This window comes from Neolamprologus brichardi, chromosome 3 (genome assembly GCF_056152115.1).
Source record: "Neolamprologus brichardi isolate AB-2024 chromosome 3, ASM5615211v1, whole genome shotgun sequence".
In the NCBI taxonomy this organism is placed as follows: domain Eukaryota; kingdom Metazoa; phylum Chordata; class Actinopteri; order Cichliformes; family Cichlidae; genus Neolamprologus; species Neolamprologus brichardi.
Window position 1 is genome coordinate 26952831 of NC_142106.1, and position 16775 is coordinate 26969605.

At 41.1% G+C, this 16775-nt stretch overlaps 1 protein-coding gene across 3 annotated transcripts in view; it reads left to right on the forward strand.

Moving 5' to 3' along the window:
* The first annotated feature begins 851 nt into the window (after window positions 1-851).
* The window catches only part of si:dkey-172j4.3 (diacylglycerol kinase delta), an 88784-nt gene continuing 72860 nt past the window's right edge, over window positions 852-16775 (forward strand). The window contains exons 1-3 of one of the 3 annotated variants that reach the window (XM_087835511.1): window positions 852-1302; window positions 2311-2672; window positions 4304-4408. In XM_087835511.1, the coding sequence (XP_087691637.1) occupies window positions 2583-2672; window positions 4304-4408 (195 nt within the window). In that variant the 5' untranslated portion in view covers window positions 852-1302; window positions 2311-2582. The remainder of the gene's footprint in view (window positions 1303-2310; window positions 2673-4303; window positions 4409-16775) is intronic. The other 2 variants (XM_087835504.1, XM_087835507.1) reach the window with 2 other exon arrangements.

Genomic DNA, 16775 nt, shown 5'->3' on the forward strand with positions numbered 1-16775 from the left:
TCAGGCAAGGGACTTCATGTATCTTGAGGTCTCACTCACAAGTGATGGAAAGGTGGAGTGCGAATATGACTGACAGATTGGTGCACCATCAGCAGTATTGCAGATGCTGTACTGAACTTTCCTGGTGTAGCTTTATGTCCCGACCCTCACCTCAGGTCATGAAATCTCGGACGAATTTTCTAAGCCTCCGAAAGCGGGTGAGGAGCTGACACATCAGGAGGAATTGCACAGTTAGAAACACTACTCCTACATGTGTCAAAGATGCAGTTAAGGTGGTTCTGTTTTGCGTTGTGAAGAAGTCACTTGAACTTCTTAAGAGGACTTCTTCAGTAACCAAGTGACTGAAGGTCACCATGTGACTTCTACTGTTTGAAGAAGTCACTTAGATGAGTGACAAAACGTTTCTTCCACTGAAAATGAAGAAATGAATGAAGAGAATGAACTTTCTAGGATTTCCTTACCTGGATGATTGAGCATGCATCAAGCCGTCTGCTGTCTTCGTGCTTTCCAGCTGCATACAGGTGTCCATAAACCAACCACGTCCATCATGCGCCCAAGTCAGCCCAGTCTGACGGCCTTTATACCGTGTGCACGTAACAACAACAAAGGATTGTTGGCATTTTAATCGACTTTTGCCTTTCAGATCAACGCTTGGCAGCGCTGTAATTACACACTTATTGTTAAGCGCTAATGCACAATCAGTAAACGCTCATTGCGTGTTTGTTTTTTCTTTACCTCAGGACGATTTTGATTAAACTATTTCTTCCCCCTCATTCAAAGGTCCACTGTGGTGCGCGCGTGTGTTAATTAACGTAGCTCTGCTTATGTTCAGCAGGTCTGTTTTTCCTGCTTGTAGGCGCATGCGTGTGTGTGTTTGTGCACGTTATTTGCTCTCAGTTTAACCCCGATACGGCGATTTGAAGCGTCTCAACACGGCCGCTTTTAAATCTCTCGCTCGCTCGCTCTCTCTCACCCCCCGCTCCCTCCTCCCTCCCTCCCCTTCCTCCTCTTGCTACCTGATTCAGATCCGCTCCGACGCTATGCGTATGACCGCTCTCTCTGCAAGGCGAGCACCACCGGAGAGACCCGCACGCCGCCGCTGCTCCTCCTCCTCCTCCTTCTCCACCACCACCTCCTCCTCCTGCTGCTCCTCCTGCCGCTGCTGACCGCCGGCCGCCCGCCCGCGCAGCAGCACCCCGACGCCGGCTGGCGAGCCACCCAGACAGGGCAACCGGAGCGGGGCAGAAACAGCGCACCTGATCAAGCTCCGCTGGAGGAGAAAGGAGAAATCAAGCAGCGAAGGTGAATAATAAAAACATTTTATAAAAACAGGGGGGCGCAGGAGGGGGGTTATATATATATGTGTGTGTGTTTTTGTGTGTGTGCAAAGCAGGAGGTGGTGGTGGCCGCAGGTCGCTGATGGACGTTTTGAGCTGAGGCTGAGCCCAGCTGATAGATATGCACGCGGTCCTTGTACACGGACCGGGCTGTTTTTGTGTCGCGTGTCCGCAGACAGCTCCCGCGGTAAACAGCGAGGACAGACACGGCTGATGGATGGTCTGCGCTCGGCTCCAGCAAGCCCGCTGTGCGTGTATCCGTCTGCGTGTACGGCTCTCTGAAACATGTGAGCCACAGCAGCGCAGTTTGATCGGCTTTTTCAAAAGCACGCACACACAAACACACACACACACTCTTCAGCGTTTGTGCTGAAGTGTGTTTTTGAGCGCTTATGTGTGCAAGTTCTTTGGTGTCACCGGGGGCGGCAGAGAGGTGAAAGATGCGCAGACAGGTTTTTGAATAACGTGTCCAAGTCGTAATCAAGGAAACACACACACACACACACACACACACACACACACACACATATATATTGACTGTAAGGGTGTGTGTTCCCGGCACTGCTGCATGCCAAAACACGTTGTGTGTGTGAGATAAGCAGAGGCTGGTGATGAAGCATGTTTCTGTCTCCACCTCCCAAGCATCGCTGTATGTATTATTATAATTGTTTGACTTTGTGTGACTTGCCTAAAAAAACCCAAAACACCGTAAACCTCAAAGTGTTTAACGCTCGGAGACAGGAAGACCCAAAGAGGAACCGAGAAACAGAAGCGCCGTGTGCATTGTGTCTGTAGCTCTGTCAGCTGAAAGCCTGCCATGGAAGGAGGAAGGCAAATTAATCAGCTGTGAAAGCCACACTTTGTTTATACATGTTGGGAACTTCCAGCAAAAAAAGAGAGAGACAACCTCCCCCGGCCAAAAAACCCGAGCTTTTCTCTGTTGATCAATAATTCATCTCTCTGTCTTTTCCAGAGTTGGCCCTGGATAGAGTTCGGCAGGAGCGTGGCGTCCCAGATCCTGCTGCTGCCGCTGCTGTCCCATTCCTCATCATCTCTCTTCTCAGCCCGGCTTTCACCTGCCAAACTCCACCCTTCTTCCCTTCCTCATCCCCCTACCCCTCCACATCTTCTGCAACTTTTCACCCATCTCTCTCACCCCCTTCACACCCGTGTCTCTGTTTCTTCTTTGTTATCCTCGCCCTCCTACCCCTTCTCCTCTCCTTCGCCTTTCGCTGTAAATTCGTGATGGCGTCCAAACTGAACCCCAACGTCCTGTACGTAGCGGGGGCTGGGGAGTCGCTGGGATCACCGCAAGACTCTGAAAGGACTCATATTGTGAGTACAGTCCACTTCATCTTCACACGTAAAGCTAAAATTGGAAAAAAAAAGAGAAAGAGAGAGAGATTGTGAAAGTATAGGTGGGGCTCCTCAACAGGTTTTGCTTCCACTTTCTTTTCCTTTCCCTTTCAGAAGGGGTAAAAATACAAAAAAACAACAACTCTACACTTTTAACAATGGGACTAGTCAACTTACACGACCTAAATTATAAGTAATACAATCCCTTAGCGAGAGTCTTTTACTTCGGGTCGTGTCGAGATAACAAAAGCCTTGACTAATCTCGACCTGCAGGTGAAAGAAGACACGTGCTTTTAAACGAGATACCTCATCTGCATGGAGCAGCCTTTAAATACAGGAATTATTAACAGCCCCTTTGAGCAGCGAGTATAAACCTTCACTACATGTGACAAAGTTACCCTGGAAGGAAGCAGCCACGGGGAGATGTCCACTCTGCAGGGATCAGTGTGGATAAACTCTGAGAAAGATTCAGGAAATGTGTGAATGGGAACACAAAGTAAGAAAATGTAGTCATTAAACTGTGTTTTTGATGACCAAAGACAGGATTAGAAATGAATACATCAGAGGGACATGTGCAGGGGACGGATAGGGAATATAGTGGACAAAGGGTGCTGAAGATGGAGCCTTCAGGCAGGAGGAAAAGAGGAAGATCTCAGAGGATGTAGTGAAGGAGAACACACGGAGAGTTAGTGTGACAGAGAAGACCCTAAATGGAGCAGCTGAAAGAAAAAGACTACATCCATCCGCCCCGACCTCCTCACTTTATCATTTTCCCCACACATTTATAGAGTATCAGCGACATGTACTGAATTTGAAATCCCTGACTTCTTGACCCGCGGAAAAGCTTTGCAGCAGGCTCAGCTTTCCCACTGTGGAGGAGGAGGTGACGTTCTTGTTTTTTTGGGGTGGTGGCTTTGTTTAAGAAGTTAAAACTACTCGCTCCATGATGGTGTGTACACGTAAAGCTCAATCATCTTTGTTTTTTTTTTACGTTGCATTTCAGTGAATGCAGAACCTCTTTTGTTCACCACAGGCAGCTTACTCGCCTGCAGCTACATCCTGCTCAAATGTGATTGGTCAGTAGCACTCAGGCTACAAACCAGAAACCTTCCGGTACCCAAAAAATCTCGTGCCTATGCTGACATTTTCTGTTGTATATGCAAATATCCAGATCAGCGAGTGCCTAAAGTGCACTTATATAATCTAGGTACGTCTTTTACAGTTAGTGTCTTTTATTTTGAAAATATTCATGCTAAAGAAAAAATCTGAATCGTTGGAGCAGCATTTTTTTGAAGTTTTTTTTAACTCCTATAAAATTAATATTGCTTTATTTTTTTTTAAAGAGCTGTAAGAGCTACCTGAGTTTTTATGATTAGGTGGTTACTTGGTCGATACCTAAAATTTGTACTATCGGTCCATTTTTACTTTACTTTTTCTGTGTAGGTGGGATTTTACGTAAGTTTACCATAAAATGTTGATCTGAGTAAAAAGCCCATCAGCCAAACTGCTGAATCAGTGGCTGAACGCTTCCACTACATTTTAAAATGAGGACATTTTACAGCTCCTGATCTCACATTCAATTTCGGTGATTTTATCTCCTCTTCTTGCAGCCCGGTGAAGCAGGTGAAGAGTCATCAGACAGCGATGGAGAACAAGAAGAGACGTCACACAAGCTGATCCGCAAAGTTTCGACCTCGGGACAGATAAGGGCCAAGGTAGGAGGAAATGGTGTGTGTGTGTGTAGGTGGGATTATAGCAGGTAGAAGAACTTGTTTTTGACACAGAAAGAAATCAGGTAATATTAGTGAATCTGTATCATAGATGATGGATTCAGCTGCTTTTTTTTTTAACCTTTCTCGACACGTTGCAGTGCTTTTAAGAGCTTTTCTGAACTTTATCCATTCTCGACCTGACTCCTCTGAGGTAAAAAGCATCATTAGCGAACCAGAGTGCGGTAATATTTTTGGATTCAGGCAGGCACTCTTCAGTTAGAGAACATTCATGGAAAAATCATGGAATTTCCGATCAGGGCCATGTTGGTAACCCTGATTAAACATTTGAGCTGCTTACTTATTGAAGAACCTGCACAAAGTTTAGACTTATCACTGAAATGTGGGCATGTGCATGTGGGTCTGAAGGACCCACGTCTTTCTCGGAGGCCTCGCATATGATAATCAAATGTATGTGAAGGGACGTTAACCGCTACCGTGCATCTTTAGCAGCCTTTTCTCTGTGTGACTGTCTCTGTCGCAACTTTATCAACCGTTAAATCAGACCTCTCATCCGACCTCTCCTCTGAGGTCAGCTAACTTCCTTCTAACGCCTGGTCTGTTTCCTGCCTGCGTCATTTTCCTCTCTTACCGCCACTGTGCTCATGAGCAGTGTTCAAATCAATGACAGCAGTAAGAGCTCCCTTTCTTACTGGACTTCCTGTAGATGTTATTGGCCTCTGGACTCACTCTTACAGTAAGATATTGATGGCTTGATAGTATCCTGTTACTGGCATTTAAACACATACACAGAAGTGTGTGTCGTTAGTTATTGATGAGCTAATAACAATAAAGAGAAATCCATCATTATCAACAGAGTGATTAATGTGCTATTATTCTGTATGAGTGTGTGTGTGTGTGTGTGTGTGTGTAAATCATTATCCATTACCTGTATTGACCTGCAGCTGTAAAACACACTCAGATCAATAGACGACACAGGATACCTGCTATCCCTGTCGTCATGGGAATGGCATCCCATAATGCCTCATTTGTTTCTGTTGCAGACAATAGGATTGGATAACAGTCTAGTATTGATTGGCTGATCTCACTCGACACTTATATATACTAACATATATGTGTGTGTGTGTGTGTTTGTGTTTTGTTTAGCGTTATCGGCAAGACTAGAACCTAGACAACCAAAATAAAAATAATAAGTAGAGTTTTGAAAAAAAATTAAAACTTATTTGGAAAAGAACTGAACTAAAAATAAAGAGGTATAATGGAGGAATAGTCCTGTCTCTGACATATGCCCTCCATACAATAATAATTAAAAAGATTAAAACTAACATTAAAACTAATAAAAACGAAACTGAAACAAGAAAAAATAAAATGAAAATATACTGAAATAAAAGCAAAAAAGTCTGTTTATCTGAAAAATATTTTCCTGTTTTTTCACATGCATCATCCAGTTTAGATGATTGGATTAAAAAAAAAATTAACAATTAAAAGTATAAGTTACGGTTAAATCATACCGAAGGGTGTATAACCTATAAAACACAAGACGAAAGCTTAAAAGCAATGAAAAAAGAAAATTAAATTACTTGTTGTGTCATTTACGTATCGGTATTTTTTTTTTTTTTAGAGAAAACGACCTAAGAATTATTCCAAATTTTTAAATTCTTGAATTACTTCTCACCAGAGCATCCATTCTTAAATCATAAACCTATCTGCATACATATTCTATACTAGCAAAAACCTGTAGCACATTTTAAAATGTTTCATTCTGTGTTTAGTGGTAAGTCAAACAAAAGTTTTTGTGAACGTTACGTATTTGGATGCCGCACATGGAATGTGGCACATGAAACAAATACAGAAAAATTTAAACAATTGATATTTGTAATAAATTTAGGGAAAAAAAACATAGATGTTAAAAACTGCCAGATACGTGATTGGTATATGCTAGCTAAGGAGGAACGACGGTACATACACACATATATATGTTTATATAGACATATAGTGAGAAAAATTATTAATTAATTAGTTTATTACATAAATAAACTTATGAAAAACATTTTTCATTTATTTCCTGAAAGACACAACCAAAGGTTACTAGGGAAAAATATGTATTCCCTGACCAGGTGGTGAGTGGTTACAGGCTGCTGGCTAGGTGAAAATTGCCAACGTCGCCCATTGAAAGCGCAGGGTTGCGCGTAAACACTCAGCAACTTCTTACCGACGGCTAGTGAAATGATGAAAAAAGAAACGGAGACTGTTTGCCTTCAAAGTAAAAACTGTGCTCTACTGCTGCAACCAACATGTTTCAAAAGGTATGACTTTTGCTTTGAATGTGACTGGTCTCTTTTTATGGTTTGAATCGCACTTTTTTACCATTTCAGTTCAGCTTGAAGAGTAAATGTGAAGTGTGCGAGGTTAACGCTGTGTTTTCCATGTAAAGTACAGGTGACCACACGAATCATAAGGACATCTTTGTTGCACCAATGTCTTTTTGACCGATTCTATTCAGTGCCAGCCAGCAAGCACTTGCCAACCGATGGGGGCAGTGCACATTTTTCCTCCAATGATATGTGCTCTCCCGCCTGGTATGACAGAATCCTAAAACGTCACATTTAATTGCTGTGATATTGAAAATAACAGCTAAAATGTGCCCAAATTTGGCTTTAAAGATGTGTAGCTCGTTTCTCATTGGATGAAACAAAAATTGCTGCTGGTTCGGCTGCTGGTTGTTTGTGTGCAAGTGTGAGATGATTAGAGTTTGTGTAACTAGAGTCACATGACTTGCTGTAGATTAAGCTAGTCATCGACTTCGGGATTATGCTTCAGTGACAACAATAGGTTGAGAGGATTAATGCGCTTGTGTGTCCCTTCATTTCTCTGAGTGCATGCAGGTGTGTGTTTGGTGATTTTGGCTGAATTTGTTATTTGCCAAAATGTCTCTTTCTTCCTCTATTTTTTATGGCTTTTGCGTGTGTTATAGCTGAACGCCATCACTACATCAGTGCTTCCTTGTCTGCTTTATTTGACTTGCTTCAGTTTGTCCCCTGCCTATTACCTTCCTTGTTAGAGCTGCGATCTGTCGGCACACTTGTTAAGGAGGTGCTAATTCTCATCAACTGTGACATGACTTCCTGACACCGTTAGGTTAATTCAGTTCCTCGGCGGTGATTCGCTAAATAATCATACAGATGTTGTGGTAGCTCTCAGAAACAAAGGGCGGGTCATTTCCATTTCACTGTGGAGACTGTGGTGTTAATTAAATATGTTTGGGTTTAAAGACCAGCTTTAGATGCACTGTACGATCAGCAGGGGATATGCTGGTAGTTAACTCATGAGATTTTCAAACTAAATAAACACATTTAAGGCTCCACACAGGCCTTTGGCGGTTAACTCTGCCTAGTTAACTGTGCATTTTCATACTATTTCTGACCGTTTGACAGTGTTATGTGTGAAATAATAATAGCACAGTTAACAAAACAAGTTAAAAAAATACATTTCCTGTGGCTCCGGGTAAAACTTCCTTGGTGGGTGCCAAATATATATACATTTATGTAGGTCAAACCTTGATATTCATGGCTCTGCATGGCAATGACTTATGTTATAGTAAACCTGCAGACGAGCTCAAAAAGTGAACATAAATTAGGTAAATGTTCATTAGATTGTCCCTCTATGTTCATTAGTTAGAGTAAAATTAGAAGTCCTTGTTCTGTGTTTCTCTTCTAACAAAGTTGTTTCCTTTGTGCTCTTTATGGGGACTTGAAAGACCAATGATAACTGAGGCGACCCAAGTCCCCTCAGCCTGTTGCAGCTACATGACACAGCAGCTTTTTTAAGTTGGGTACAGCGGTGAAAATGCCGGTCAAGGTTCATGAACACAGTGACCTGAAAGCTGGTCCATGTTCATGAAGTCAGAGTCAACTTTTATTGACTTCATGTTCACAGGTCAAGATCAGTGCAGCGTCTGGAAAAAATCAATACATAAAATTAGCTAACTTGACAAATTAAAATTAGACCTGTCACAATACCAGATATTTCTAGTAGTTCTTAAGTATGTAAGGATAGCCTAAAATACGTGTACCTGTATGCTACCCACCTGATTTCAAGAATTACTGGTGTATCGGCATTTAAAGTAGCAAACAAATTCTTGGAATTTTGATATTGAATGGTACCGCAAGTATTGTTTCTGGTGATATGCTAATCATGACATAACGTGAAACAACAAAGACATTTTATATCCAAAGGTTGAAGTCTCCACAGATGGTGAAATGCAACTTGACTAGTTGACAAGGCGGTAATTCTGCTGTTTGTGCTACTATATGAGGTTAGATTAAATGTTACCCTGACAGTCCTGCTACGTGAATAGACTTCCAGTTTTAAATGTTTTCGTGTCCCTGTAATGAGAACTGTGACCTTGGAGATTTGCTAACTGCCTGACTCTGTTAGACTCATCTGTTAGTTTCTGCTGGCCAGAATGGGCTTTAGGACTGATGGAGACTGAATTACTAGACGTGTGTAATCCTGTTTTAACGCATTTGTGAATTGACTTCAGTTTTTGTCTTGGACTGGCTTGTTTATGCAGGCTTTTCAGAAACTAAACCCAATGCTCTCTGAAAAAAGACAAACCCTTTTGTATGTGTGCGGGTTTTTTCTTTTCTTTCGGTATAAAAGATTTACCCTGGGCGCAAAGATGGGTGTACTTCATAAACCACACTGTCCCCATTTGAGCGGTTGTTATATCTCATGTCCTGTTCTCCATTTCCTGTGTTTCTCAGCCTTTAGTTCTCATGTCTGATATTGTTATCATTATTGGTAAATGGAACATTCATATCAGTATAATGACATGCTCAAATACCCTTCAAACAAAACCAAAATCTTCAACCTCTAAATAGCTTGTTTCCCTCGTTTCTACGGTGCTTAATATCCACCAGCAACAGATAAAAACCAGCTGTTGGGACGTGAAGTTTCAACACAGCTGTGACAGCATTTCTGTTCACACAGCTCTTTAGAGTAAAGATGACGGTTTCTAATTTTAGTGAGGTTTAATTTATCTAACCAACTACCTGACTAAAATAGAAACAGACTCTGAAGAAACTCTGAACTTTATTTAGAACTGATTACTACGACGGTTAGGGCCAATACAAGCTGCCAGGGTCATACTGTTTGACTCTGCTCTTTATTTCTCCATAATTTTGCTTCTGCATTTAGTAAATATAAAGTGGAAGTCTATTAACTTTTTGTGTCAGATAGACAATTCAGAGAACATACTGCAGCTTCACATATTTCAGCCAGTAAGTAGCATAAATTATAACCACATAAACGATGCGTCACTAAGCATACGGTAGCAGTTCAGTATAGGTCATCAATACTGCATCTGATAACGTGCTTCATGTAGTAATTTATCTATTTCAAGGCAAATAATTACCATCAATTAACATCTTAAAAGCTTTTTTCAGTCTAAATTGCTGACATTTAGACCCTGTGCTATATGAGTATACGATGACTGCAGGAACTGTTTGCATTTTATTTCAGCTGCAGTACACTGTGGATTCAGACATTTCTGCAACCTTATCTCAATAAGACATCTTCACTTCTCTCCACAGAGGGCAGCTATTTGTTGAGCATTGTTGATTATCTTGGCAAGCTGTTGAAACAGTGGTTACATGTTTATCGGCCTAGCTGCAGGCCGATGGCTCACTTGAGATCTTGAAAAAACAAAATCAACGTTAGATGCTAAGGATTGTTCAACGTGTTGTGTCTTGAAAACCAGTTGCAAAATGTGGCATTTTTGCTTAAAAAAAGTGAAACAAAAAGAAAGGAGAAGCTATACAAGAGAATTCATATATCCACTTTCATTTTGTTAGCGTTTGCGGTGTTCCAGCATTGTGACATCTACATGGTGAGGGTTATTTCACCACTTGCTTCTTTGGCATGCTCTTGACAGGATGTGACAGCGTTTTTTTTTGTTTTCATTTGAATGGAGATATTTTTCAAAATGAAAGTATAAAAACCCCGTCCCCTAAAAAACAGTTCAATAGTTGATTGGTAGATTGGACTGTGAAACTGAGGGCACTGCACTTTTGATTGGCGAGTTGTTAGCCACCTAACATATCCTGGATAATCCTCCTTTCTGGCTCTAATAATTATGTGAATTTAATTTTATTCAGTGTTATCCGAAACGGCCAATTGAGCACATGAAGTCATCAGCAAAATTTTTACAGAGGTCAAGAATTATAGCCAGTTCTTGAAGCTGGGGGTGAGAACACCAGGGCCTCCACCTTTGATTGCTACCTGATGCACTAAGCACCGAAGCATCTCCACATCAAAAGGTTTCAGTTGAGGTGCCTCTTAGGTGAGGTATTCCTACTGGGAGACCGAAGACTCGCTGGATAGTCTCTCGACTGTCTTGTGAATGCCTCGTTGTCGCTCCAGATTAGCTGGACGAGGTGGCAGGGTTGAGCTTTTTTTTCAGTCTGGTGTCCCTGCGACCTGAACCTGGATAAGCGGCAGAAAATGGATGGACATAACAATATTATTCAAATAAATTTAGGTTACAAGCACTTTCATGATAGCTTTTTATACCTGGAAGGCATGCCCATCTTTTCTACGCACTATGGTGTGACAACCGTGACAGATGTGCCTGTCTTTGAGAGGCAATGGGAAAAAGTCAGATACAGAAAAGCTTGCTAGCTAACTAACTTGTTTCTTTCCCCCCAACCTTTCTCTGTCTGGCCTCCCTTTACTCAAAGCCTGGCACTATTAAGATGTTATGCTAGTGAGTAGAGCCACAAATGAACTGTTTACCACCACAGATTTACTTTGATTTGCCTGTTTCCACTGGTATAACTGCAATGTGATTGGGTTCTCGCGCCGCTGCAAAATGGATTTCTGGTTTTCTAATTCACCACAGGATGGTCAGGCAGCAGCATCTTTGGAACAGGGAGCAGTTCTCTTGAGGGAAATTATCATCTGATGTTAAATTGTGAGAAACAAAAACTGCTGGATGTGGTGGCTTTTAAGTTTTGCGCTGTCAGCTGTCTTTGTGTCACATGTTGTTGCAAAAGTTGTGTTTGTAACTCAACGTGTCTGCGTTCTGCGAGCGATCTCTGATTTTCTTATTTTCTTGTTGTCTTTCCTTCTTTCTTTTGTCCTTCTCTACCTCCAGGCTCAATTACGTAAGGTTTCGCACTCTTTCTTTACTCTCCTCTTTTTATTTTCCCTATCCTATTCTCCTCCACCTCCTCTTCTTCCTCCTCCTCTTTGCAGTACTCACATTTACTGTGTGGAGGATAAAGGAGACACAGGAAGAGAATGAAGCAGAAAAGCTTCTGTGAATTGTGTGTTTGTGTGTATGTAGCACTACCACTTAGGTTTTGAGTAGGCTGCCAACTATTATGTTATGTTATGAAAGTAGACACAGACACTCATAAACGTGCAAAGGAAAGGCCAGTCCCGTCCTTAGGTTTTCACCTTTGTCTCCTCTCTAACTTCCTTTTCTTTCTCATTTGTCTGTTCTCTATTCTTTTGTAATTTCTTGCTGTGACTTCCCCTCTTTTGGAGTGATCACGTCACATCCTGTCCCTTTCCTAACATCCAAATATTTTCTAGAATTTCTAAAATTGGTAACTTCTTAACCAAAACCCTTTCCTTCTAAAATAGCAGCAGCGCCACTTCAGATTATGTAACCAGTCGTATTTCTGGCTTTTAGAGTGGTGATTAACAGGTAACACTTCTTCTTTTTTTCCCCTCGCTCCTATTCCTGTGGATTTCCTGCACGATGCTTTGCTGGAATCAAACCCACTATATTTGTTCTTTTTTATCTGCATCTCGCTCCCAGTGCAGAAATCTGTGTGGGTGTTCACTGCAATGGAGATGAGGACGAGTTATAGATGTGTGTGGATGGATGGAGAGGTGGGGTGACAGACATGGCTTTAGGAGAGTGCACGAGCGTGTGGGACGGCCGGTGTTGTGTGTCTGTGTGCTGTGCTTTGATTTGTGCCCTCGGCTTGAAGCGATACAGATGCAGAAGTGTTCGGTTCAACACGGGAGAGGGAGAGATGGAAAAAGACGGGGAGAGGAGAGAGAGATGAAGATGGACAAAGGGGAGAGAATTAGCAAGTGTAAGAGGGAGAGAGGTGGAGGCAGAGTGGAAACACATCCAGTCGGTTATATAAGAAATCCACACAGCGAACAGCAGGCTCTAATATCCATATTTACCATTACAACAGGTTGGCAGGACTGGTGAGGAGGCGGCTTGACTATTTAAAATGTGTTATTCAGTCACTGGTACAAAGATTGCTCAAAACACATTGTTTGTATCCTTAAGGCTTAAAAAAAACACGTGGTCGTTGCTAGGGCTGTGCGATATGACCAAAATCTCATATCCCGATATAAGAATTCTATCGTCCCGATAACGATATAAATCACAAAAATGTAACATTTTCTGTAAATTCTGTGAATCTTGGGCAGCTTGACTTGCGGGAAGTGTTTCCAGCTGCGTGTCATGTAGCTGGAGTCGAGTGTTTTAACCGATGCATGAAACTATACATTTTTAGACATAAGTTGTAACAGCCGGCATTTTCTTTGTGACTATTTATTACACGGCGTGCTGCGGGGAAAAGCCTGTTCTAACGTTTGAGTCTAAGGTTTATTTTTTAGCACCTGACGGCTCTTATTTCATTCTCATCCGTAAAAACATCTGCTCTTTCACGTGATTACGTTTATTTTGAAGTCTCAACAGGATCTTGAGCTTTATTGTGAAAGGTTTATGTGGAACATAAACAAGCGGACACGCGATGGTGTTACCGTCGTTGTTGCTAACGACAACGTATAAAAACAGGCGCTTGTCCGTTGGTAGTGTGGTTATATTACATATAAGAGAAAGAGAGAACTTTAAGAAATTAATATAGCCACTACAGTGACCATCAAAACGATGAAAAAATGTTGCCGTAAACAGTTTAATTTGCGACACCACGAAACAAACGATAGCGTAAAATGAAACGATAGACGTTTTTATATCGTCATCTGATATATATCGTTATATCGAACAGCCCTAGTCGTTGCATCATCTACCTCAACATTTAGGATATTTGATCAGCTCGTTTTTGTATATTCAGCTTCTTAACTCGGCTTTCGGGTTTTCTTCTCCTCCTTTAAAGCTTTATTGATACACGTTACGTGCTTGTCCCCCGCTAGCTCCCAATTTAAATCCCGATTTAAGTTCTGGAAGGTTTCAGTGAGGTAAAAGACTGAGAAAAAAAAAGGTTCGATTCACTTGGAGAATGCCGTTACTTTTCTCGATGTGCAGATAGCAGGATTGTCTTTAGTTTCCAGAAAGCATCTATACCCTGTGAACGTTATTTGTTGAAAGCAGTCCCACAGTCCTGAAACAGAGGGATAACTCCTTTTAGACCACTTATTCATATTATGTAGGATTAGCAAAGCCTATTTACTAGTTGGAAATGTTTCTTGTGCACACAGCCAAGCCAGCTAACCTGTCTACATCTAAGCAATGTATTCATTTCTTGGAATAAACATCGAGAAATACAGTCAGATCTACCTGGGCCTTAATGATGGAGTAATTAGGTAGGTACGTTACATCATTGATCCCACAACAACATTGTTGGATTATACAGCAGCAAGATAAAGAACAGAAGGGCCTTATATTGTGAGAGAGTGCAGCACTTTTTATGTAGAACAGTGATAGTGATTGGTTTGGCTCTAGCAAATGTGTGCCTTTTAGCCTGGATTATATATTTGTTTGTTCACATTTGTTTAGGGATTTTTCATATTTGCAGTTGGTTATTTGGTACCAGCTGAAAGCCCTCGTAGCCAGAACTTTGTTTGACTTACCAAGCTGATAGCCAGCTCAGCACGACTGACTCTTTTTAGGTTTATGTAATCCTGATTACAAAAAGATATTTTAAGTATATTGTGCTTACTTCGTATTATAATCCCGTGAACATTAATTAAAGTAAAACCATGATTTATTTATCAACAAACGACAAGTTAAAATTCACACACATTAAAAAAAACCCAAGAAACTCCAAAATGTCAGTCCCAAAAGATTTAACCTACATTTATGCACGAAGAGGTTGATGATAAAAAAAAAAGCATGACAAACTTAAAAGGAAGTGGCCTCAGTATGCGCCCAGCTGTAGTAAGAATGTACTAAGGATGCTAAATTTGTAGAAGGAGAAATACAATTTTGTAGAAACTGTATTACTGGGTATTAATATTATAAATGTAACTAAATAAGTTAAGTTATGACTTGATAAAACAATTCAGGTTAAAAATAATTTCACACAAGTAAACCTGAGATTAGTACCTTGACCCTCTTCTTTACCGTCACGCTGGTAAAACGCAACGCTGATCAAAGACAGGAAAGCACAGATGATGGTGATGGCGATTAAGAGGTCATAACTGCTCTCTAGCCTTGTGTGACTGAGACCGGGACTCAACAAGTACACCCAAATCAAAGAATGTGCTGTAGCAGGTCTATAACTACAATATTTTGTGCCAAGTCATGGCCTATTGACGTTTTACAAACACATGACCACTAACCACACAATGTTAACTTGTTTGCCATTTTAGATGACCATGACCATTATTGTGACCCCAATCATATAGACCTAGAGACTGGTCTGCAACCATCTGGCAACCACCAGTTGTGAGGGGGAAAAACAGTATATTCTGCTACAAAGTGACTGCTAAAGTTCAAGTCAGGCAGATCTACATACCACTCAGTGACACCCCGCAAATCACCCATCACTAGAGAAAAAAATCCATTCCCCAACCAGTTGGCAAAAAACTCCTTGCGATTTCTTTGGTTGCCAACATATTGCTCTGATCGTACTTTCAATGGAATCAAAGGGCTTTATTACAAACTCTCAGCTATCCAGGGATTACACTTTGTTTTTTTACGGTACCTATCCAATATGGCAAACAACTTTGAATAATGTACGGTTGACGTCACGTGAGAAACCTCAGTAGTGCCACAGTGACATTTCCTTTACTGTAAAGTTTTGTGAACTAGGGCAGATAAATCGACGTTTCTGCACATGATAAGAGTTCACGTGTTTAATTATGTGCGGTTGTTTCTCAGATGTTTGATTTCTCACAATGACTCTGACTAAACATCAGTATCTGTCATCAAATGATGAACAATGCTCTTTCAGCCAGACTCCTGATTGGTTGCCTGTAAGACATTAATTTAGTTTTGAGTTAATAAATGTTAAGCTTCTTTTGACGCTCGCTATCATCATATACATTTGAAATCAATGAAAAGATTGATGGTTAAAATATTTCTTGGTGGTACTTTTACTGTTCCTGCGTTCAAGTACGAAGCAACGACACACAAAGTGGTTGTGTATCGCCTTTCAGAGTATTAATGGTGACATTTTAAAAGTAGTTTTAACAGTGAATAAACATTTTTTTTCCCCTTAAAAGCTTCTTTCATGATATGCAGCTGCAGCGTTCAGCAGAGCACTTTAAAATATTACTCCCTGTAATTTATAGGTAATGTATGATAAAGTGGCTAACTCCCAGGATCCACAAAGGGCACCAATGTGTATTATTGATCTGCTCCGATGAAATTACTCTACATAAGCTGTTTATCATACATGCATGAACACACACGCACACAGTCTCAGGGCCTAATTCGGAGTCATTCTGTCTCCCCGACTTCACCGGTGTTGGTTAATTGGAGCCGTCAAACTCAGTTTCTATTGATTTGACCTCATGTTTCCCCGAAACGCCAGGCCGTTCGACAGGGGGACTCTTTACAGTCAAAGAAAGAAGAAAGTGCTAGAAAACTCTGGGCTGCATTTAAAGAAAGCAGGAAATCATTTAAAGAGGTGTGAAGAAACAAGCTTTGTTTGTGGGTTCAGGAGGAAAAGCAAGACTTGTTAAGTCATCTTTGAATAACAGGAAAGTTCACAAATCATATTGTTGTAGCGAAACTCTATGAGGTGTGATATTTTTGATTTATTATAATGAAGAACATTCAAATGATTATTCTTGTGAACTTAGCTAAAATAAGATCACATACTACAGAAATGAGTGAAATCTACTGAGGGAAACAGCCTTGTAGCCCCCCCTCCCCCCGTTATAAGAACGTAACTTCCTTCTTATTGCTCCCTTTACTTCCAATCTTTTATTTATGTCCTCTTTTCACCGCATGTCTTTTGTGGTCATTCTTAAATTGAGTCTTTCATTGCTCTTCGTTTATCCTACATTGATCTCTAAATGCTCCCTTCTTTCTCTTCTCCAACCTCTGTCCTTCATCATCCCGCTATTCCTTCCTTTCCTTTCATCCGCTTGTCCTTCATCTGTTTTGTGAAGCCACTCATAGTTTTTCAAG